At 39.7% G+C, this 24,300-nt stretch overlaps 1 protein-coding gene across 1 annotated transcript; it reads left to right on the forward strand.

Annotated features, from left to right (window-relative positions):
- Positions 1-2,890: 2,890 nt before the first annotated feature.
- DKK1 (dickkopf Wnt signaling pathway inhibitor 1) lies at positions 2,891-5,777 on the forward strand. The gene is made up of 4 exons (XM_081570881.1): positions 2,891-3,357; positions 3,591-3,750; positions 4,879-5,022; positions 5,140-5,777. Exons 1-4 carry the CDS (start codon positions 2,920-2,922, stop codon positions 5,391-5,393), a joined length of 996 nt encoding a protein of 331 aa, XP_081427007.1. The 5' UTR covers positions 2,891-2,919; the 3' UTR covers positions 5,394-5,777.
- The last annotated feature ends 18,523 nt before the right edge of the window (positions 5,778-24,300 follow it).

Below are 24,300 nucleotides of genomic sequence, written 5' to 3' on the forward strand. Positions count from 1 at the left end.
TAGATAACATGAGTATTAGTCACTCAGTCATGACTGATTCTTTGCAATCCCATGGACTGATGGCTCAGACAGTAAAGAATCTGCAGGCAATACAGGAGACCCAGGGTTGGGAAGATTCCCTGGAGAAGGGAATGGCAACCCACTCCAGTATTCTTGCCTGGAGAATTCTATGGACAGAGGAGCCTGGCTGGCTATCACCCACAGGTCGCAAAGAGTCAGACACAACTGAGCTGACAGCGCTAACATGATACTCATCTTTTTTCATATAGTATCACATACAGTGTTTAACTCATAGCAGGAACTCAGATATTGACCAAATCACTATTATTAGCTTTCAAATCATGATTACAGGAGGAATGTGGGAAGTAGGGAAGGATTTGCTCATGAAACCCTACTCTTGACTTACCTCCCCAAACTCAACGTATCAGGCTCTGTCCAAGATTAATGAGTGTCAGACCATATCAGATGTACATGGTCAAGGATCAAGACTGAATTTATGCAACATGGCTTTTTGTTAAAGTTTTTCTTTTACTTATGAAACTGTTTCATGTTTTTCTTTCTTTCTTTTTTTTTTTTGGTCTCTAGACAATGGTTTCATTTGTGAATTCAAGCTCTTAATGGACTAAGTTCATTAAATGGATTCACATGTACCATCTCTTCCAAAAAAGAGGAAAAGAAATTGGCTTTCAGTGTGGCAAAGCGTATTTTGTATTTAAACATTTAAATAGGAGAATGGGTCTAGGAAGAAACATTTTAAACCCATCCCAAGGGCATGGGATTCTTTCTCCACATTTTTGCACTGTAAGAATTTAAGACAGACTCTAGATTTGCTGCCACATGGAAGGTGCTCAACACACTGATTACTGGCATTATTGTCAATATTCTGCAAGTGATAATATAGCACCTAAAATCCCCTATGCCTTTACCTTTTTATGCTAGAATACCTCTCCATCTATAAACATGTAAACTTCATCTTGGCTGAGGGTGATAGCGTATCTGCCCAGGGGAGACCTGGTTCATTGCTGATTCTCAAAAGTTGTACTGACTTGTTCATTTCTTAAGCTCATTTTTCAAAAGCCAATATAAACAACCTCCCTTTTGTTTCCAAATTTCAATTTTTTCCAAAATTTTTTAGAGTAGTAGCCAAGTCTGGGTCATTGTACATGTTCTTAACAAAATCTGAAGAAATAGGTGAGAGTTAATCCATGTTGGAATTTTGAGAAGAATTATCAGTAAGCCAGAGGAGATTTCACAGAATAGAGTTTGGGATAGGAAGGAAGGGCACCAGTGGAAGTAGAGGCATTATTAAATAATTGTTTAGAAGATAACCTTAATATGACCTCTGAAACCCAAGGAATTAGAACATAGACCATTGCAAACTTCTTTTTAAAATCACCCCTTTCCCTCTCAACTTTTGGATTATTATACTACTTCAAGACCGCCAGGGGTTACACTTGGTAGTGGTCTCAGTAATGAATATTGTAGGTAATTATGCAAAGTGATTAGAAATACCCTGGAGGTTAGGGAGCACAAAATAAATATATCCTAATCCTTTTTACTCAACAGTGATTATTCAATCATCTTTTTCTAAATTCACATAGCAGTTGTCTATCTTCTGATATTTATAACATCAACCTGCTTTAAAAAGAACTGTGTACATTTATTATCTTTCACTATTACTTTAGTCAGAGTATTTGTATTCAATGTACCCCCACCCCCTCCTCCAGAGGGCAACCAAGGGAAGGACAGACCGCTGCCAGGGCACTAGGCTTCCAATATATTTTTGTTGAATCAATTACTTGCAATGCATCAGCAGGACGACATTCTTACACACTAGCCTTGCTTTATTATTTTTAAACACTGCTTTAAATGATGATAAATTCACTTTCAGCTTCCCCTTTCCTGCAGCTAGTCTCTTATCTCCCCAGAGCGGGTCCCAGGAACGGGCTGACTTGGGATCAAACACAGGCGTTCTCAAGCTTTGCAATATGAAATACTAATGAGGAAGTCAGGCGCTAAGCCTTAAGGGTTTCTTATCTCCTTGAGTTAACCCACCATTGAGAAGGGAGAATCAGGGAAGGACCACTAACCCAGTCGTTGGACCCTGTCCGCTTTCGCTCTGGCCACTTTGATCTTGCGTGTCTGCCTAATCAAGTTCATCTACAGCCGCGACTACTCAGATTCAAAGGACATTAAATAGCTTGATTATCGGATGGTCATTTCCCTCTTCCCTCCGCCCCTGATCTAATTTCCAAACACCAGTCTCTCGCCTCCCTTTCTAAACTTCCCATCAAAAGAACATTCGTTCTTCTTCCTTCTTACCCTCGTTTGATGTGCAAATGCCCTTCTCTTTGCACATTTTTCTCGTGGGGGCGGGGGAAGGGGAAGAAGGAGAGGGACTGGAATTAAACGAATTTAAAGCCAAGAATCTCACCCCAAATCTGCAAATCGTGACTCTAAAGGGTTAATAAGCAACTCGCAACAGCCACCTGGCCCTCTCGCTGAAACTTTTCATAGGGACTTTGAATTACTGATTGGGTTGTATTTAATATTAAATATTATGTGCACAGTAAAAAAAATAGTACTAGCGTAAAGAAAGAGGAGAAAAGTGGCTTTACAGAGACTATCACAATGCCTGTCTGAAAGTGTTTCAGATCCCAGTACTCCTACTCCAAGGCAAGGGCACCCGAGTTCCCGAGGTTCCTCCCACTTCCCGCATTTATTAAAGTTGTCTCCTCTAATGCTCGCTGATTACTGTCACCCCAAGGTAAGCTGGACAGGGGCAGGACTTCGCAAGGGAGGGGTGGGGTGAAGAGTGTCAAAGGCTACCCTTCATGTACACAAACACACCCCCTTCCAGCCCCTCCCAACGCTTTGAAATCCCAATCCGGCTTTGTTGTCTTCCCCGGAGGGGCCGGAATGCTCGGTGCCCGCAGTATAAAGGCAGCCTCGGTGGCGGTGGCGGCGCAGAGCCCTGCAGTCAGGGTCAGGACTCTGGGACTGGTGGAGGCTCTCCGAGCCCTGTCTCTGCAGCTGCGCCAACACAGCTCCGGGGGACTAGGCGTGCAAAGTGACATTCCTCCTTTCTCTTTCTCTCCCTTGAGTCCTTCTGAGATGACGGCTCTGGGCACAGCGGGTGCTGCCCGGGTCTTGGTCGCCCTGGTGGCTGCTGCTCTTTGCAGTCACCCTCTGCTGGGAGTGAGCGCCTCCGTGAACTTCGTTCTCAATTCCAACGCCATCAAGAACCTGCCCCCACCGCTGAGCGGCGCTGCCGGGCACCCAGGCTCCGCAGTCAGCGCGGCTCCCGGAACTCTGTTGGACGGCGGCAACAAGTACCAGACTGTTGACAACCACCAGGTGAGAAGGGTCTTGGGGATCGGGAATGCTGCGATCCTAAACGGGTCTCATTTGGGGATGAGGGCGCAGAACGGGCTGTGTAAGAGTAGTTCAAGATGCGTTTGGCAACTGCCTTTGGGAGCAGTGGGCGGCAACAGTTTTTGGAGAGGTGGGCTGAAAGGGACTGTGAGGAGTCCAGGAGTGTGGTACTGGGTGCCCAAGTGCCTCACCCTCTCCCGGCCCCCTTCCCGCAGCCATATCCGTGCGCTGAGGACGAGGAGTGCAGCTCCGACCAGTACTGCGGGAGTCCCACCCGCCGCGGGGTCGGTGCGCAAATCTGCCTAGCCTGTCGGAAGCTCCGAAAGCGCTGCATGCGTCACGCTATGTGCTGCCCTGGGAATCTCTGCAAAAACGGTGAGTCGGGCAGCTCTCTTTCGGACTCAAATCCTCCTCTGCTTGCGCGCCTACAGCTGAGAGACAATGCTCTCAGCTAAGAACACTTCGGCACTACCTTGCCAATGGGAGTTCAACGTGCGAGGTTCCCCAGGAAGGATCTCAGGCTAGTGTTTAACCTGGGAGCAAAGAGAAGTACGGAGGTCTTGGAGCTCCTTGCATCCCTTTGTGCCCCTCGGTTACTTAAGCGGGCGTCTTACCTGAGAGTGGACACTTGCACAAGAATTTGTCTAGAGAGCCTTGATAGAACTTGAGAATGAAGATGGGCAGGGAGGTGGAACTTACAGAAATCAGAACCGGCATTTAGTTGCCTTTTCCATTTTTCTTATCGTGCTTCTCACAGCTCTGCCAGATAGCCTCTTTCAAGATCCCCGTTCAAGCTGTTGTCATTTCGAGTGATTTATCTGTGCAGATCATTCTTAAAGGAGATCTTGCTGCCCTCACATCCTAGCTTCTCCATCTTTATCTGCCTCTACCTCCTGCTACCTTAAAATAAGTACTCCTCCCCCGAATCACAGATCCACGAAATTTTAATGTCTCAGAGAGGCAGACTCAGCCCAAGAAGGCTCCAGAAATAAACTTAAGGGTGGCGATCCTCCTTAGGACCCAATAATACTCTGGGATGAACTAACTAAATCATAGAAATTATACAGTAAAGTAATTGGTGGAAAAGATTGTAATCTTCCAGGCAGCAGGCATTGCATTTGCTCAACTTAGTCTGGCAGAATCCTTATAGCACGGAGGGCATAAAAGTTATTTTTAAATACAATTTTTAAGTGATTGATTTCATTTTTCTTACCCCAAGGGTGATATTAAAATGGGCAGAAATTTCATTGCCACTACTATGGTTGCTGAGAAAGTATTTTAAGTGTCTAGATTGGGGCTGTTATGAATGAGTGCACAGTGCACACGCTGATGCTTCTGCCCACTGGGGACTTTTGCTTTAACACTAGGAAGTTTGGCTCACGTTTAATGTCACTACAACGAGGTAGCTCAAGTTGGCATAGGCATAGCAGACTGCCACTGTCACAGCTATTAGCAGGAACATATTACAGCTCTAGAGTTAATCACTATCTCCTGCTTCCTTAGGGATATGCATGCCTTCTGAGCAAAATCATTTCCATCGAGGGGAAATCGAGGAAACCATTATTGAAAGCTTTGGTAATGAACACAGTACCTTGGATGGGTACTCCAGAAGAACTACACTGTCTTCAACAATGTATCAGACCAAAGGTAGGTGAAAGGATCTAAAGACTTTTTTGTTAGCACATTTATAGTGTCTTTTGGGTTACCTTAATGAGATAACGCAGGCTTAGCAGTGACCATGTCCTTTTCCTATTGTCTCCCTAGGACAAGAAGGTTCTGTCTGTCTCCGCTCATCAGACTGCGCTGCAGGGTTATGTTGTGCCAGACATTTCTGGTCCAAGATCTGTAAACCTGTTCTCAAGGAAGGTCAAGTGTGCACCAAGCACAGGAGAAAAGGCTCCCACGGGCTGGAGATATTCCAGCGTTGTTACTGTGGAGAAGGTCTGTCTTGCCAGATGCAGAAAGAGCACCATCAAGCCAGTAATTCTTCCAGGCTTCACACCTGTCAGAGACACTAAGCCAGCTGTCCGAACACAGTGGACTCCATTTACATAATATATGCTACGAAAACCGCTTGTGACTGTTGTGAGCTCAATCATTAAGGATGTACAAATTCTGTGGTTACAATTAAGCATTCCAATAATACCTTCTGAAAATCTGGAGTGTAAGAGCTTTGTTTCTTTGTGGAACTCTCCTGTCATTGATTGCAGTAAATTACTGTGCTGTAAATTTTCAGTGTGGCACTTACCTGTAAATGCAACAAATCTTTTAATTATTTTTCTAAAGGTGCTACATTGTCTATTGTTCCTCTTGTCATGTAAATTTTTGTACACATTGATTGTTATCTTGACTCTGATAAATACTCTATATTGAACTGAAATAAATACTTTCAGCTTATTCTATATTGAACTGAAATAAATACTTTCAGCTTATACTTCCTAAATGTAAAACCCTTCCCCCTTTTAATTCTAGAATCTAGAGTGTAAGGAGCTTTTGGAATGATGATGGGTATGTCAGATTTATCATGAAAATATTATTTTCCAAAATGTATTATCTCAGTACTTAGATCCTATTTATCTCTAGGTTGTGACAGTCCTTGAAATAAAATTTAACTTAATACCATGAAATACTAAAAGTATAGATAAATTTTGGCAGTGTGATCTTAGAGGGTTGAATGTGCTGGGGTGTGTGGGAGTGTGTTTGTGTGGGTATATAAATACAGTTGACAAATACCCGCAGATTTTGTACCAAATTAGTGCATCTGAACTATCTTAAATACTACTTCATGCCAGGAAGACTTGTTCCAACTACTTTACTTTGTAAATAATTATTACCTAAAAATCACAAATCCTCTCTCATTTTGTTCTTTGCTTCTCTTGCTAGGTGAACTATTTCAATTTTTGTTCAACCAGACATCTGTTCACTGGAAAAGGAAAGGATATACTGTTTAAAAGAAAACCCACAGAAATGAAGCCTAAACTGGCTTTGTATTTTCACTTGCCAACTTTGATACTGACAAATCTGATACTCTCTCTGAAGAAGAAAGCAACTGTCCCAATTCACACCTATCCTGTAATATTCAAAAAGTCTACATCAAAACCACAAAATGTTGGGTCCAAGGCATTCCAGAGGAATGTCACTGATCAATTTTGTCTAAAAAGTTTCGTTAAATAACACAGATGTCCTAGAATGTTTGTTGTTTTTGTATTCCCGGAAGTGGTTCAATTTCAAGGGGTTTTGCCAACAGGACACAAGGGTTGGTTGGTTCTTGCCTGAGAAGGGAACTGGCAGGATGTCTGCTATTACATTCCTTTTGTTTGGAAGCTTCGGTTTCCTTACCCTGGAGAAACTTTCTTTTTCTACCTGTGCTAGTTGGCTGATGTGCCAAGAAGGCCAATTCTAAGGCCTGCCATCTCCAAAAAAGCACAACAGAGGAACGGAAACATGAAGCCCTTTCTTCAAAAAGAAGAAAGAAGGGTGTTTGTTTCCAGAAGGGAGAGGAGCAATCATTTAAAAGGCCTTGGTGATGGGATCCCTTCATTTATACAGGAACCAGCTGCAGCCAGACTTCACCTCTGCATGTATCAGTTCATCAGCCCCAGTTCTAGCCCTCCTTGCTTCCCATCCCATAATGGGGATGGGAGAATGAGAAACCCACCAAGGAGGCATGCCTCTTCCTCCTGCCCAACTGAGTAGGTAGGAAGGGATATCATAAAGAGATTCTGCTTTATCAAAATTATAGACACTTTATTAGTAATGGAGGCTGGAAGTTGGAAGTCAGATACAATACAAAATCAAAAGGATCATTTAAAGAATCTCAAACATTTGAGATAGTGGCTGCTGAAACTTGAATTTCTAAACAATTTATCTGAATGGAAAATACATGAACTTGGGAATGCATTCCCAAGGAATTTTATCAAATGAGTTTAGCTACTGTACACTGTCCTGTACCTTGCACTTTAACTTAACGTGCCTTGCAGATTTTTCTGTGTAATACATAGAGACGTGTCTTATTCCTTTCAACAGCTGCCTTAAGAGTGTAGCCTACTGGAAAAGCTATACCTTAGCATCATTATTGAGAGATATTGAAATTGTCTCCAGTGTTTTTGTTATGCCAAATATTGTGCCATCAGTATAGATTTTTTTCTGTGTGTTTTCCTGTGCTGATATAGTTGTAGGATAAGACAATGACTTGTTTTTGAAGGAAAATCCAAATTTAAAAAGCATGCTTGCTGTAGCTACTCATAAGGTGTGGTGTGGGCAAAATGACAAGATGTCTGGTTATTAAGGATCTAGTGATGATTAAACTCTTGCTAACTTGCATAAAAGGAGGAAGAGAGAAGAGGTGTATCTTATCTATTTCACAGTAAATGTAATCTGTGACATTCAGTTAAAGGTAGCCTTGTTCTATTGCTTTGATTTTGAAATAATTATAAAATAAAATTGCAAACAAGTCATTTCTCTACCCTTTTTTCTTGTTTTGCTAGGAGAATTCAATAGTTCAAATTTTGCTTTACTTGAAATCTATCAATAGGAATGAACATGGGAATATATTGTTTAAAAGAAAAATACAGACATGCAGGCTAAATATTGCTATTCATATTTGGCATCAGATCAAAATGCCTTATGGACTCTTCCCATGGTAAATCAAATTGCACTAATTCAATCATGGCATTAGAAACAAAATTATAGAATTAGAAACTGTGTCAGTTTCAGGATTTCTAATTGCACAGTCATACTAGAACTTATTGCCACTTATGGAAATATCAGCTAAAATCATTAAAATTTCTTTCACTTCAAACCTGACTGTTGTACCTAACTTGATCATGTTACTAGCTTTTATATAGTCCTAAAGAAAAATGGACATTGCTACCATTAGGTTTATTAAATGTGTTCCACTGAGTTTTATATTATAATTTTCATACTTTCTAAAATATGACTGAGTACAGTACCAAAAAAAGTAGCTACTTTGAAGAAAGTAGGGAAAACCGCTAGGTCATTCAGGTATGACTATATAAAAACCCTTACCATTATACAGTGGAAGTGAAAATTAAATTCAAGAGATCAGATCTGGTAGACAGAGTGCCTGAAGAACTATGGGTGGAGGTTTGTAATACTGTACAGGAGGTGGTAACCAAAACCATCCCCAAGAAAAAGAAATGCAACAAGGCAAAATGGTTGCCTGAGGAGGCCTTACAAATAGCTGAGAAAAGAAGAGAAGTGAAAGGCAAAGGAGAAAGGAAAAGATATATCTATACGAATGCAGAGTTCCAAAGAGTAGCAAGGAGAGATAAGAAAGTCTTCTTCCGTGAACAATGCAAAGGAATACAAGAAAATATAGAATGAGGGAGACTAGATATCTCTTCAAGAAAATTAGAAACACCAAGTGAATATTTCAAGCAAAGATGAGCACAATAAAGGAGAGAAATGGTATGGACCTAACAGAAGCAGAAGAGATTAAGAAGAGGTGGCAAGAATACACAGAAGAACTATACAAAAAAGGTCTTAATGACCCAGATAACCACAATGGTGTAATCACTCACCTAAAGCCAGACATCATGGAGTGTGAAGTCAAGTGGGCTGCAGGAAGCATTACTATGAACAAAGCTAGTGGAGGTGATGGAATTCCAGCTGATCTATTTCAAATCCTAAAAGATGATGCTGTGAAAGTGTTGCAATCAACATGCTAGCAAATTTGGAAAACTCAGCAGTGGCCATAGGACTGGAAAAGGTCAGTTTTCATTCCAATCCCAAAGAAGGGCAACATCAAAGAATATTCAAACAACTGCATAATTGTGCTCATCTCACATGCTAGCAAGGTAATGCTCAAAATCCTTCAAGCTAGGCTTAAAAAGTATGTGCACCAAGAACTTCCAGATGCACAAGCTGGATTCAGAAAAGGCAGCGAAACTGGAGATCAAATTGGCAACATCCACTGGATTATAGAGAAAACAAGGCAATTTCATAAAAACATCTACTTCTGTTTCATTGACTATGCCAAAGTCTTTGACTGTGTGAATCACCATAAATGATGGAAAATTCTTCAAGAGATGGGAATACCAGACCACCTGACCTGTCTCCTGAGAAAACTGTATGCAGGTCAAGTAGCAACAGTGAGAAACGGACTGGTTCCAAATTGGGAAAGGAGTATGTGAAGGCTGTATATTGTCACACTGCTTATTTAACTTATACACAGAATACATCATATGAAATGCTGGGCTGGATGAAGCACAAGCTGGAATCAAGATTCCTGGGAGAAATATCAATAACTTCAGATATGCAGATGGCACCATCCTAAGGCAGAAAAGGAAGAGGAACTAAAGAGCCTGTTGATGAAAGTGAATGAGGAGAGTGAAAAAGCTGACTTAAAATTCAACATTCAAAAAATTAAGATCATGGCATCTTATCCCATCACTTCATGGCAAATAGATGGGGAAATAATGTAAACAGTGACAGACTTTATTTTCTTGGACTCCAAAATCACTGCAGATGGTGACTGCAGCCATAAAATTAAAAGATGCCTGTTTCTTGGAAGAAAAGTTATGACAAACCTAGACAGTGTATTAAAAAGCAGAGACATTACTTTGTCAACAAAGGTCCATATAGTCAAAGCTATGGTTTTTCCAGTGGTCATGTATGGACCAAAAATAAGGCTGAGCACCGAAGAATTGATGCTTTCTAACTGTGGTGCTGGAGAAGACTCTTGAGAGTCCCTTGGACTGCAAGGAGATCAAATCAGTCAATCCTAACGGAAATCAACCCTGAATATTCATTGGAAAGACTGATGTTGAAGTTCCAAAACTTTGGCCACCTGATACAAAGAGCTGACTCACTGGTAAGGACCATGGTGCTGGGAAAGACTGAGGGCAGGACGAGAAGGGGGTGACAAAGGATGAGATGGCTGGATGACATCATCGACTCAATGGACATGAGTTTGAGCAAACTCCGGGAGACAGTGAAGGACAGGGAAGCCTGGCATGCTGCAGGCCATGGCGTCACTGAACAACAACAGTACAAAAATATAAAACAAATACATTATTTATCTCCACATTGAGAAAACAGAAAATTAAGAATCTCCATAATTTGGGCACCTGCTGTTTGTTTAGTCGCTTAGTCATGTCCAACTTATTTGTGACCCAAATGGACTGTAGTCCACCAGGCTCCTATGTCCATGGGATTTCTTAGCCAAGAATACTAGAGTGGGTTGCCATTTCTTTCTCCAGGGTATCATTCCCAGCCGGTAACTGAACCCATGTCTCCTGCATTGGCAGGCGGATTTGTTACCACTGAGCCATCAGGGAAGCTCTTGGGCATCTGATGTTTGTACAAATGCCCATATGTATGTGGGACTTTATATGTTTGTCCTAATATTAATGGCTTAGAAAGAAACAGATCAGTAACCAGAGACTACAATCTGGGCAATCCTAGAGAATTTTAATTTAATTTTAACCTATATTGAGCATTTGGTGCTCAATAGGTACTATTCTGACATTTGAAACAATGTATATAGTTCACTAACTTCAAGGAGCTCATCATTTAGCAAGAGAGATTATAAACAACTATTAGTGCTGGGGGTCAGTTTAATATAGTGGTTTAAGATACGCTGCTTGAAATTAGGCAGATTTGATATGCAATCATGGCTCCTTCTATTTCCAACAATGATGTTGGGCAAAGGATAAAACCTTATTAATAACAATGGAGTGAATGCCAACTTTATAGAGTGTTGATGTGAGAATAATACATGCATTATAATAATACTTAGCATTATGTATAGCTTATAGTGAGCACTCAATTTTAGGTCTTCACTTGAAAAAACAAATTGACAAGATATTGTATCATATGTACAAATACCTAACAGATTAAAAATAATTTAACTGATCTATAGGTACTCAGTAAAAGCTTCAAGAAAGCAGTGATATTTGATCTACCTTCTTTTCCACATCCTTTTATTTCAAGGGCAAGAAATGGTTTAAACTAGTAGAAAGTATAGATGGATTGGAATGCTACCTCTTATGAAAAGTCAATTATGGAAACTATTCTGCAGACTGGCTTCATAGCCTGCTAATGATTTCTGCTCTACTTTAACTTGTACATGTCTAAGGTTTGTCACAGTGGCATCTATTCTGTCCCCAACGCAAGTCACCCTTCAGTTTCAGCTCTGCTCATCCTCTCAGAGACTATCTCAAATTCCTCAAATTTGGTTCAGCTCAGCTTTGTTTAGTGGTTCACTCTGGTGCCCTTGGCTAGCATGGTTACTCAGAACCCTACAATATAAACACTGCTGACTAGGTCCAGTCCACTTTTAATAGGAAGGAACTTCAGTAGTTCTACAAGGACTGTGTATCATGCGTCATATCTACCACATATAGTTTGTTTTTAAGTTTATTTAATTGAAGGATCGGAGAAGGCAATGGCACCCCACTCCAGTACTCTTGCCTGGAAAATCCCATGGACGGAGGAGCCTGGTAGGCTATAGTCCATGGGGTCGCTAAGAGTCGGACACGACTGAGCGACTTCACTTTCACTTTTCCCTTTCATGCACTGGAGAAGGAAATGGCAACCCATTCCAGTATTCTTGCCTGGAGAATCCTAGGGACAGCGGAGCCTGGTGGGCTGCCGTCTATAGGGTCGCACAGAATCGGACACAACTGAAGCTACTTAGCAGCAGCAGCAGCAATTGAAGGATAATTGCTTTACAATATTGCGGTGGTTTCTGCCATACATCGACATGAATCAGCCACCGGTGCACACGTGTCCTCCCATCCTGAACCCCCCTCCCACCTCCCTCCCCACCCCATCCCTCTGGGTTGTCCCAGAGCATCGGCCTTGAGTGCACTGCTTCACGCATTGAATTTTCACTGGTCATCTATTTTACTTATAGTTCTGAAGAACGAGAAGAAGCTCACCAAAACACAGGGTATTGGAGGCAGAGGAAGCAGTGTGAGCCAAAGGGATAAAGGGATAAAATGGGATATCCAAAGGGATAAAAATGCATACTGTGTTTTTAAAAAGTACAATAATCCACAGTGGCTAGAACATGAATGTACCTGGGAGAACCACGATTTTGCTCTGATTTTTTTTTCCTGTAATTTGTTACCCAGGAAAGAAAAAAGGTTAAAACTCTTCATTTTTGGCAACAGTTACCACATTAGGTAAAAGTGGAGTTGAAGACAATACATTTGAGAAATATTTTGTCTCAAAAGATTAACTAAACTGTCTGTCTTGGTGATTATTTTGCCAAAACAAAGTTACAAAATAAGGATACTATTAATTCATTTCCAGAATGAGTTGTTATATTAGATAGATTTGAAGTTTAAGAAATTATATTTGAGACAATTCTGTTTTTGACTGAAGTACTTAATACCTGTGTCTGTTAGTTGCTCAGTCATGTCTGACTCTTTGTGACCCCATGGGTTGTAACCCACAAAGCTTCTCCGTCCATGAGAATTCTCCAGGCAAGAATACTGGAATGAGTTGCCATGCCCTCCTCCAGGGGATCTTCCCCATCCAGGCATCGAACCTGGATCTCTTATATAGCTTTCACAAATCATGGATTTTTTTTTCCAAGTTGTAAATTAAAATTGTATGACAATTTTAGAAATATAAAATTACATTTGAAGGCTGATGATAATCAACCCCCTAAAATTATAAACTAATAAATTCTAATAGAAAAGTCAAATTGGTAGAAGCCATGAAGCATGTGTGAGCATAGTAATTGCATATTACATTTCACAAAATTACATACTAACTTTATCCTGATAAGAAAAATTTACTTTTTTTAAAAAGTGGTATTTTTGCAACATTTCAAGTATCTGTGAGATTCTGAAGTTCAAATTAAAAGGGGATGGGTAGTACTCAGTCTCAGCACAGGGGCAAAAAACAGAACACTCTCATACATAGTTAGTAGGAACTGCAGTTAGCGTTAACTTCCTGAAAGGCAATTTGGCAAGTGTTTTTAAAATAAATTCTTTTCTTTTAGTTTAAGCAATTTTAAGAATAGAATCATGAATGTATATATAGTCTATCTGCAGTGACATCATCATAGCATAAATTAAAAATGAATTGTATCCAATGAGAGAAATGTTAGATAAATTAAGATATGTCCTGAAAATATCCTGCAATCAAACTTATCTAGAGAAATGTTCATAATTCTACATGTAAGAAGATTTAAAAAAAATCATATTACAGAACAAATACGTTGAGTTGGCCCAAAGTTTGTTCGTTCATACTATCTTATGGAAAAACTTGAATGAACCTTTGGGCCAACCCAATAGTACTATCACATACCCATAGCAACATCAAATATGTTCATCTAGACAATCATATCTGGAAGATAGGATTGTGAGAACTATTGATATTTAATCTTACTTTTCATTGTTTTCCATTTTTCTATAATAATCAGGCAAGAGATTACTATTAGCAGAAAATCTAAACTAAAACTTGGATTCTCATTAACTTTTGGACATATTAGGTAGATATCTTGATACACTTCATTCTAATTAGGAAAGTTACTGGCAGTGCAGAGTTTCTCCTCCCTGAATTGCCTAGAAAGTACAGAAAAAAATACCCTCCCCTTACTGACAAAATTATTTTCCATACAAGGAGTACTGACTGGGAGACCATTATCTGGTACAGAGAAGACCCTCAGCAAGTATTTGCTGAATGAAGGAATAATGAATAAGGGAAATAGAGGAGTTTTTGTACAAATTTCAGTAAAATTACAAAACATACTAACACTCTTTAAAGCAGCGGTCTCCAACCTTTTTGACACCAGGACCCAGTTTCACGGCAGACAATTTTTCAACTGTCAGAGGTGGGAGATGGTTTTGGGATGATTCAAGCACATTACATTTATTATGCACCTATTTTCTATTATTATTACATCAGTTCTACCTCAGATCACCAGGCATTAGATCCTGGAGATTGAGGACCCCTGCTCTGATGAACCAAAAGAAGGAAAGGGGACTAGACAAAAGGAAGAAAATAGCAATTCCATCTTAACAGATACACTGTTTCCTATGAGCTTCCAACTTCATATTTATCAACAATTAAACATTGTGATAGACTGTTTGACATCATACATAAATCATACGAATACATAAACTACCAAAGCAGGACATGGCCTTTAGTTTAGACATCTTTATTGGTGAGAAAAATCTCACCTTCCTGACAATATAGTTAGCGCTCTCAGACAGGCTGGTTTTTAATCTCACAGGCAAGGGCACTGGATTTTATAACTAACCTAAACAGAAAGCTAGAGACAAGGAAGATGGACATTCTTTATTCAGGGATCTCTACACATTTCACTGTTTTATCAACCAGTGTTGATTATCTTTTTGATCAAGTAGGACTAAGTACTATGTTTGACACTCGGGCATCATATTGCAGAATATGTTTAAAACAAACAAAAAAGTCAGAACTTCCACTTTTCTACAAGTGGGTCACTGTCTGGCAAAATTCAGAAAACATCCAATGTTTTTCTTATATTAACACTTCATTCAGCAACTTTCTCCTTCCTGCTCCTTACACCATCATCACTCTCCCTTTAAGAAACGCTATTCCTATTTCTATAGTTTCATCCATCCTTTCTCACCTATTCCCTTACTCTTTTCCATAAGACTGTCAATGTCTTCATTTTTTTTTTTCCATTCTGTATTAATACTAAACTTTTTTGCAGCTGCACCCTCACAGATCTGTCCTTTTAGACCTTGTGGCTGAAACTGTTATCTATTTACCAAACTAGTTTCCCTTTCCTCCTAAGCATGTTTCCCAACCGTCGGTGCAGTCATGTGACTGAACCTGACCAAGGGGATATTTGCTTAGAGACACCTCACTAGCTTCTCCTCCATCTGTGAATCTCCAGGGAGATAATGACAGCCCTGCAATTTAGTGGAAGAACCAACCACTCTCAGCCTGCATTTCTAAATAGCAGCAGGAACAGATTCTCCTGTCCCCATTCTCCATTTTATATGAACAAGAAATAAACTTTAACTGTGATATGCCACTGAGATTTAGGATTTTTGTTTTACTTTAACCAATACACGGATTTACATTTCTCCTTCCCTTTCTTCTCCAAAACTCTACCACCCTGCCATTGATAACAATAAGGGCATGAAAATGAGGGGTGCAAATGAATTCATATTGTTACCATTCATATGAAAATATGAAAGCATGCACCAATGTGCTGATCAGTAATAGGAATTTAATTAATTACTTTTTCATAACTGGGGCTTGTACAAATAAAACCTCCTCCCAACTAAACAATTTAAGTGGCAGGAAATGATTATAGTAATTTTTGAGAGCATCTTTTAGGTACCAAAGATGAACAATACATATATATATATATATATATTTGTTTTATTCTCACAGTGCCTCTATGAGGGAGGTATGTTTATTACTCCTGTTTTAAAGGTAAGGAAACAGAAACTAAGAAAATTTATGGCATTTACCTGAGACTGTGTAGCTGTTAAGTGACAGCCAGAATTTGAAAACAAAGCCTGCTCCAAATTCTAGGTTCTTAACACTATGAGTGTGGATGGGTATTCAACCATCTAAAGTTTTTGCATCCCTTAAGTTACTTAATGTAACTCCGTGTGTGCTCAGTTGTTTCCTACTCTTTGTGACCCCACAGGCTGCAGCCCACCAGGCTCCTCTCTCCATGAAATTTTCTGGCAAGAATACTAGAGTAGGTTGCCATTTCCTCTTCCAGGGGATCTTCCCAATGCAAAGATCAAACCTGCATCTCTTACCTGGGAAGCCCAAGTTACTTAACAGTATACTTAAAATAGGCTAAAGATATATCTGGTGACTTGGAAAATGCAGTATGTCAAGTTTCTGAATTGAAAAACTTGAAATTCTATATAAAGATATATTTGAAATGTAACACACTATATGGTCTTTCTTTTGTGTTTAGAAGTCAAAGGTTAAATTAATAAAATTGTTAAACTGCTTTAAATTTAAAAATTATCATCTCTTTCATTAGATAAATAGTTTAACAAATTAATTACCAGAAAAGTTGAAAGTCACTATTATATTTTTATGCTATTTCTTCCATCTAGGAGAATGCTTTCTACAGAGTAATATAACTACATTATGGTAAAATACTTCCATTTAAGTCCACTTATCAAGTCACCTATACACTATCTGTGTACAATTTCACAAATGTTCTTGCATTCTGTTTATAGCTGCTTTTCCTTTAAGTCCATCCTTCAAATTATACCTTGTGTAGTGACAGCAAATGAAAACCATAGATGTAGTTATTAACAAATGAGGGCTGAGTGGTTTCAACTTCCAAAAGGAAAAATACCTGGCATAATTATATAATGGATTCCTCCTGAAGAGCTAAAAATCGCTGATACACACACACACGTAAGTTCAGTGTTTCAGAGACTGTTTTTCTTAGAGCCCAAAACTGATGAACTCACAGCTTTGAGGTAGAACTTGGAGTCAAGGTTGAATTTTTACATAGTTTTAGATCTTAGGATAGTGCCTGGAACAAGTATGAGAGTAATTAGTGGTGGTTGTTCTACAACTATGCATCGACTTCAATGTGGGAGTTTTCAGTGTATCCTTGAGTGAAAATCATTTCAGCTGACATATTAATTCAAGATGCTGTAACTACATCACAATGTGATGTGTCTCACGTTATCAGGAATGGATTTTCCATGCCAGTTTAGGTTCAATTAGAAGTTAAGTACTGAATTTTACTCCTATATATGCTCTTGATTACATTTCAAAAGGGATAATAATTTTATAACTTTCTTAGGTAAGGGGGTTTCTAAACTCAGCTCACCATCTGAAACACATAAAAACTGGGCCCCTTACAAGAGCTACTGTGTCAAAATCTCTTGGGATTAGGCTACACACTTTTAAGCTTTTCCATTGATTGGTATTGTACATCTAATTTTAGAACCCACTGCTATGTATCCTTTAATTAAAATGCTTTACTTTCAACACAATAACCATCTGTGTAAAGGGGTTCTGTGTAAAGAAGGAGCTACTGGTTGAGCACTCATATCAGTACTTGAACTTGGGGAGTCTCATTGCATGTGATTCGTTCCACAACCCTAGTACGTGTATATGCACATGTTCCCTGTAATCAACAAGGCAATGAGACAAGGAGATGTTTAGAGATAAACTGGTATCATTCATGTCGCAGAGCTAGGAAGTGGCAGAGTGATGACTGAGAATTCTATGCTTATGGTCCCAAAACTCACTTTATGCCAATGGTGATAAAAAATGGTAACTCAAGGTGCTAATTTTTTATATTTGCAGACACCTCTTTAAGAAAACTCGTTTCTACTCAATTTCAAATTTGGATGAGAGAAACAAACAAAAATGAAAACCCTTCACTGGAGTCACCCCCCATTTTCTCCTAATACCAATTTTGTCGCATGAAGTCCCAGATTCTTTTTATTCAGAAACCTTTCCTTAACTCACCACTTAGTACAGGTCAAGTCAGATGTTTCATGCTCTCTCATAAGTTATTTTTCATAGTTCTTATTCTAATACTAACAAGCTGTTTTTATATTTATTAAATAGAATTTCTTCCTCATTAAACCATAGACTTCATGAGTACAAGGATCTTGCCTATCATTCTACCCACAGCAACTAGTTCTGGGTTTTACCTATAGTATTTAAGGATAAGTTCAGTTCAGTTCAGTCACTCAGTCATATCCAACTCATCGCGACCCCATGGACTGCATCACGCCATGCTTCCCTGTCCGTCACCAACTCCTGGAGCTTGCTCAAACTCATCTCCATAGAGTCGGTGATGCCATCCAACCATCTCATCTTCTGACATCCCCTTCTCCTCCTGCCTTCAATCTTTCCCAGCATCAGGGTCTTTACAAATGGATCAGTTCTTTGCATCAGGTAGCCAAAAGATTGGTGTTTCAGCTTCAACATCAGTCCTTCCAATGAGTATTCAGGACTGACTTCCCTTAGGATTGACTGGTTTGAACTCCTTGCAGTCCAAGGGACTCTCTAGAGTCTTCACCAAACGACAGTTCAAAAGCATCAATTCTTTGATGTTCAACTTTCTTTATAATCCAACTCTCACATCCATACATGACTGCTGGAAAAACCATAGCTTTGACTAGATGGGCCTTTGTTGGCAAAGTAATGTCTCTGCTTTTTAATATGCTGTCTAGGTTGCTCATAGCTTTTCTTCCAAGGAGCAAGTGTCTTTTAATTTCTTGGCTACCGTCACCATCTGCAGTGATTTTGGAGCCCAAACAAAATAAAATATTTTATGGTTCCCAATGTTTCCCCATCTATTGCCATGAAGTGATGGGACCAGATGCCATGATCTTTGTTTTCTGAATGTTGACCTTTAAGCCAGCTTTTTCATTCTCCTCTTTCACCTTAATCAAGAGGCTCTTTACTTTCTCTTCCTTTTCTTCCTTAAGGGTGGTGTCATCTGCATATCTGAGGTTATTGATATTTCTCCTGGCAATCTTGATTCCAGCTTGTGCTTCATCCAGCCCAGCATTCTGCATGATGTACTCTGCACATAAGTTAAATAAGGAGGGTGACAATATACAGCCTTGGCGTACTCCTTTCCTGATTTGAAGCCAGTCCGTTGTTCCATGTCCGGTTCTAACTGCTGCTTCTTGACCTGCATACAGGTTTCTCAGAAGGCAGGTAAGGTGGTCTGGTATTTCCATCTCTTGAAGAACTTTCCACAGTTGGTTGTTATCCACACAGTCAAAGGCTTTGGTGTAGTCAATAAAGCAAAAGTAGATGTTTTTCTGGAACTCTCTTGCTTTTTTGATGATCAAACGGATGTTGGCAGTTTGATCTCTGGTTCCTCTGCCTTTTCTAAATTCAGCTTGATCATCTGGAAGTTCATGTACTGTTGAAGCCTGGCTTGGAGAATTTTGAGCATTACACTTTGCTAGCATGTGGGATGAGTGCAAATGTGGGGTAGTTTGAGCATTCTTTAGCATTGTCTTTCTTTGGAAGATTGGAACGAAAACTGACCTTTTCCAGTCCTCTGGCCACTGCTGAGTTTTCCAAATTTGCTGGCATATTGAGTGTAGCACTGCAACATCATCTTTTAGGATTTGAAATAGCTCAACTGGAATTCCATCACCTCCACTACTTTGTTCACGGTGATGCTTCCAAAGACCCACTTGACTTCACATTCCAGGATGTCTGGCTTTAGGTGAGTGATTACACTATCATGGGTATCTGGGTCATGACGATCTGTTTTGTATAGTTCTTCTGTGTATTCTTGCCACCTCTTCTTAATATCTTCTGCTTCTGTTAGGTCCATACCATTTCTGTCCTTTATTGTGCCCATATTTGCATGAAATGTTCCCTTGGTATCTCTAATTTTCTTGAAGAGATCTCTAGTTTTTCCCATTCTATTGTTTTCTTCTATTTCTTTGCATTGATCATTGAGGTAGGCTTTCTTATCTCTCCTTACTATTCTTTGGAACTCTGTAGTCAAATGGGAATATCTTTCTTTTTCTCCTTTGCCTTAGCTTCTCTTCATTACTCATCTATTTGTAAGGACTCCTCAAACAACCATTTTGTCTTTTTGAATTTATTTTTCTTGGGGATGGTCTTGATAACTGCCTCCTGTACAATGTCATGAATCTCCATCCATAGTTCTCAGGTACTCTATCCAATCTAATCCCTTGAATCTGTCTGTCACTTCCACTACATAATCGTAAGGGATTTGATTTAGGTCATACCTGTATAATCTAGTGGTTTCCCTTACTTTCTTTAAGTCTGAATTTTACAATAAGGAGTTTACGATCTGAGCCACAGTCAGCTCTGGGTCTTGTTTTTGCTGACTATATAGAGTTTCTCCATCTTTGGCTGCAAAGAATATAATCAATCTGATTTTGGTATTGACCATCTGGTGATGTCCATGTGTAGAATCTTCTCTTGTGTTGTTGGAAGAGGGTGCTTTCTATGGCCAGTGCATTCTCTTGGCAAAACTCTGTTATCCTTTGCCCTGCTTTATTTTGTACTCCAGGGCCAAATTTGCCTGTTACTCCAGTTATCTCTTGACATCCTACTTTTGCATTCCAGTCCCCTATAATGAAAAGGACATCTTTTTTGGGTGTTAGTTCTAGAAGGTCTTGTAGGTCTTCATAGAACCGTTCAACTTCAGCTTCTTTAGCATTACTGGTTGGGGCATAGACTTGGATTACTGTGATATTAAATGGTTTGCTTTGGAAACAAACAGATCATTCTGTCGTTTTTGAGATCGCATCCAAGTACTGAATTTTGGACTCTCTTGTTGAGTATGAGGGCTACTCCATTTCTTCTAAGGGATTCTTGCCCACAGTAGTAGATACAATGTTCACCTGAGTTAAATTCACCCATTCCAGTTCATTTTAGTTCACTGATTCCTAAAATGTCGATGTTCACTATTGTCATATCCTGTTTGACCACTTCCAATTTACCTTGATTCATGGACCTAACATTCCAAGTTCCTATGCAATATTGCTCTTTACAGTATTGGACTTTACTTCCATCAGCAGTCACATCCACAACTGGTATTGTTTTTGCTTTGGCTCTGTCTCTTCATTCTTTCTAGAATTATTTCTCCACCATTCTCCAGCCACATATTGGGCATCTACTGACCTGGGGAGTTCATCTTTCAACGTCCTATCTTTTTGTCTTTTCATATTTTTCATGAGGTTCTGAAGGCAAGAATAATGAAGTGGTTTGCCATTCCCTTCTCTAATGGACCACGTTTTGTCAGAACTCTCCACTGTCTGTCATGGTAGCCCTACAGGGCATGTCTCATGGTTTCATTGAGTTAGACAAGGTTGTGGTTCATGTGATCAGATTGGTTAAGTTTTCTGGATTGTGGTTTTCATTCTTTGAGCCCTCTGATGGATATGCCAAAGCCTTTGACTATATGGATCACAATAAACTGTGGAAAATTCTGAAATAGATGGGAATACCAGATCACCTGACCTGCCTCTTGAGAAATCTGCATGCAGGTCAGGAAGCAACAGTTAGAACTGGACATGGGACAACAGACTGGCTCCAAATAGGAAAAGGAGTATGTCTGGGCTGTATATTGGCACCATGCTTATTTAACTTATTTGCAGAGTACATCATGAGAAATACTGGGCTGGATGAAGCACAAGCTAGAATCAAGATTGCTGGGAGAAATATCAATAACCTCAGATATGCAGATGACACCACCCTTATAGCATAAAGTGAATAAGAACTAAAGAGCCTCTTGATGAAAGTGAAAGAGGAGAGTGAAAAAGTTGGCTTAAAGCTCAACATTCAGAAAAGTAAGATCATGGTATCTTGTCCCATCACTTCCTGGCAAATAGATGGGGAAACAGTAGAAACAGTGGCAGACTATTTTGGGGGGCTCCAAAATCACTGCATATAGTGATTGCAGCCATGAAATAAAAAGACGTTTACTCCTTGGAAGAAAAGTTATGACCAACCTAGACAGCATATTAAAAATCAGAGACATTATTTTGCCAACAAAGTTCCGTCTAGTCAAGGATATGGTTTTTCCAGTAGTCATGTATGGGTGTGAGAGTTGGACTATAAGGAAAGCTGAGCACTGAAGAATTGATGCTTTTGAACTGTGGTGTTGGAGAAGACTCTTGAGAGTCACTTAGACTGCAAGGAGATCTAACCAGTCCATCCTAAAGGAAATCAGTCCTGAATATTCATTGGAAGGACTGATGTTGAAGTTGAAACTCCAATACTTCGCCCACCTGATGCAAAGAGCTGACTCATTTGAAAAGACACTAATGCTGGGAAATATTCAGGGTGAGAGGAGAAGGGGACAACAGAGGATGAGATGGTTGGATGGCATCACCGACTCAATAGACATGAGTTGAGCAAACTCCAGGAGTTGGTGATGGACAGGTGCCTGGCATGCTGTGGTTCATGGGGTCTCAAAGAGTCAGACATGACTGAGCAACTGTTCTGAATTGTTGGATAAGGATAAGAGGCTTATGGGAGAGACTAAGGGGAAACTGAGTCTTATTCTGATGGGCGGGGCCATACTTGGTAAATCTTTAATCCAGTTTTCTGTTGATGGGCAGGGCTGTGTTCTCTCCCTTTTGTTTGACCTGAGGCCAAACTATGGTGGAGGTAATGACATTAATGGTGACCTCCTTCAAAAGGTCCCCTGCAGGCACTACTGCACTCACACCTCCCCAGAGACTTCTGGACACTTATGGGCAAGTCTGGGTTAGTCTCTTGTGGGGTCACTGCTCGTCTCTTCTGGGTCCTGGTGAGCCCAAGCTTTTGTTTGTGCCCTCCAAGAGTCTGTTTCCCAGTCCTGTGTAAGTTCTGGCACCTCTATGGTGGGGTTAATGGCACCCTTCTCCAAGAGGGCTTATGTCATACCTTGGTCTGCTGCACCCAGAACCCCTGCCCCTGTGGCAGGCCACTGCTGACCTGTACATCTGCAGGAGACACTCAAACACTCAAAGGCATTGTCTGGCTCAGTCTCTGTGGGGTCTGCTGCTGCACATAGGTTTTGTTTGAGCCCTCTGAGCATCTCTGGTGGGTATGGGGTTTGATTCTAAACATGATTTTGCCCCTCCTACCATCTTGCTGGGGCTTCTCCTTTGCCCTTGGACTTGGGGTATCTTTTATGTTGGGATCCAACATTCTCCTTTTGATGGTTGGTCAGCAGCAAGTTGTAATTTTGGAGTTCTTGCAGGAGAAGATGAGTGCATGTCTGTCTACTCTGCCATCTTGGAGAGCATTTAATCATAAAGGCCTTGTTAAATGAATCAATAAACTTCTGTGTTCTTTCAACCCTGAACAGATATGTCTATTATTTGCAATATACATAAGTATAAAAAGGCTCTGTAACTACATAATTTTTTTTCTATAACAGGATCATTTAAGAGCATTAAATAAGTTTTAATTACCCAGTTACAAAGAATTAGGTAATTAATAAAGTTAGGTAATAAACTGACTCAAATAAAATTATTAAATCAAAATCATTATAATTTAGACAAAAATTACTTCCTAATTTACATTATTTGTCATTGCTTTGGTACTTATTACAGACATAATCTGATCAAAAGCAGAAATTAATCACAAAACATTAAAATATGTACTGATTTTTCTGCTATAAAATAACCTCATGTATTTTGCTTACATAATAATGATTAGATGGTTTTGAGAAGAACTTGATGGATGGCTTGACTTTTCCTGGCTTTCAAAAAAGAAATTTTACTTTCCGCTGCAATTCACACTCATTGAGATAAAGTAACCACATAGATTCCTCTGGCCTCACTTGTTCGGTTGACCATAAAAAGATATTTTCATTATTAAAAACTCTACCATTCAAGAGACAGAATGGTAGATTCAATACCTGGGACGAAACTCAGTCAATAGCCCCAACTAAAAAATTTTGTGGATGCCATTAATTCACAGGTCCCATTTTTTTTGTTACATAGGGGTCACCTGGAAAGCTTTAAAAGTTACAGATGCCTGTGATCCTTGCCCAGAGATTGTGATTGACTGGTCTGAGGTTTAACTGTTTTGGAATTTTGACAGATGATTCTAATGGAAACAAGTTTGGGAACCACTATCACTAGTTTCTGTCTTCTTCAGGCAAAGAAGCAGAAGTATTGATGTTTCCACCTTAATTTTGAAATAGATTTGTAGAATGCCATGTTAACTCTGAAACAAATTTAGATCTTAATTTTTAGACCTAAGCTTGCCTGCATAGGATTGCAGTTAGCACTGAGTATGCTTAGGGCATTTCTTAATTTGAAAATCTTTCATAACCTGTGTGTTAAAACCTGAGACTGCGGCCAATACAAGTTTTTAAAGTAAGTTTCCATCGAATGGGAAAGTTGAAAAGGAGTAAGAATAATATATGGATATTTTAATGCCTCCCATCCCTATTAATCAAAACATAGCTGAATTGAGCAGGATGAATTATAACTCTATTAGCTG

This window comes from Giraffa tippelskirchi, chromosome 2 (assembly GCF_054371585.1).
Source record: "Giraffa tippelskirchi isolate mGirTip1 chromosome 2, T2T-mGirTip1v1.2.pri, whole genome shotgun sequence".
NCBI classification, from domain to species: Eukaryota; Metazoa; Chordata; class Mammalia; order Artiodactyla; family Giraffidae; genus Giraffa; species Giraffa tippelskirchi.

Bases quoted from the DNA above. Each gene is read 5' to 3' on its own strand.
- DKK1 (XM_081570881.1), top strand. From the start codon at position 2,920: ATGCTCGGTGCCCGCAGTATAAAGGCAGCCTCGGTGGCGGTGGCGGCG. The intron at 3,751-4,878 runs GTGAGTCGGGCA...CTGCTTCCTTAG, and splicing joins TGGGAATCTCTGCAAAAACG to GGATATGCATGCCTTCTGAG. The intron at 5,023-5,139 runs GTAGGTGAAAGG...TTGTCTCCCTAG, and splicing joins AACAATGTATCAGACCAAAG to GACAAGAAGGTTCTGTCTGT.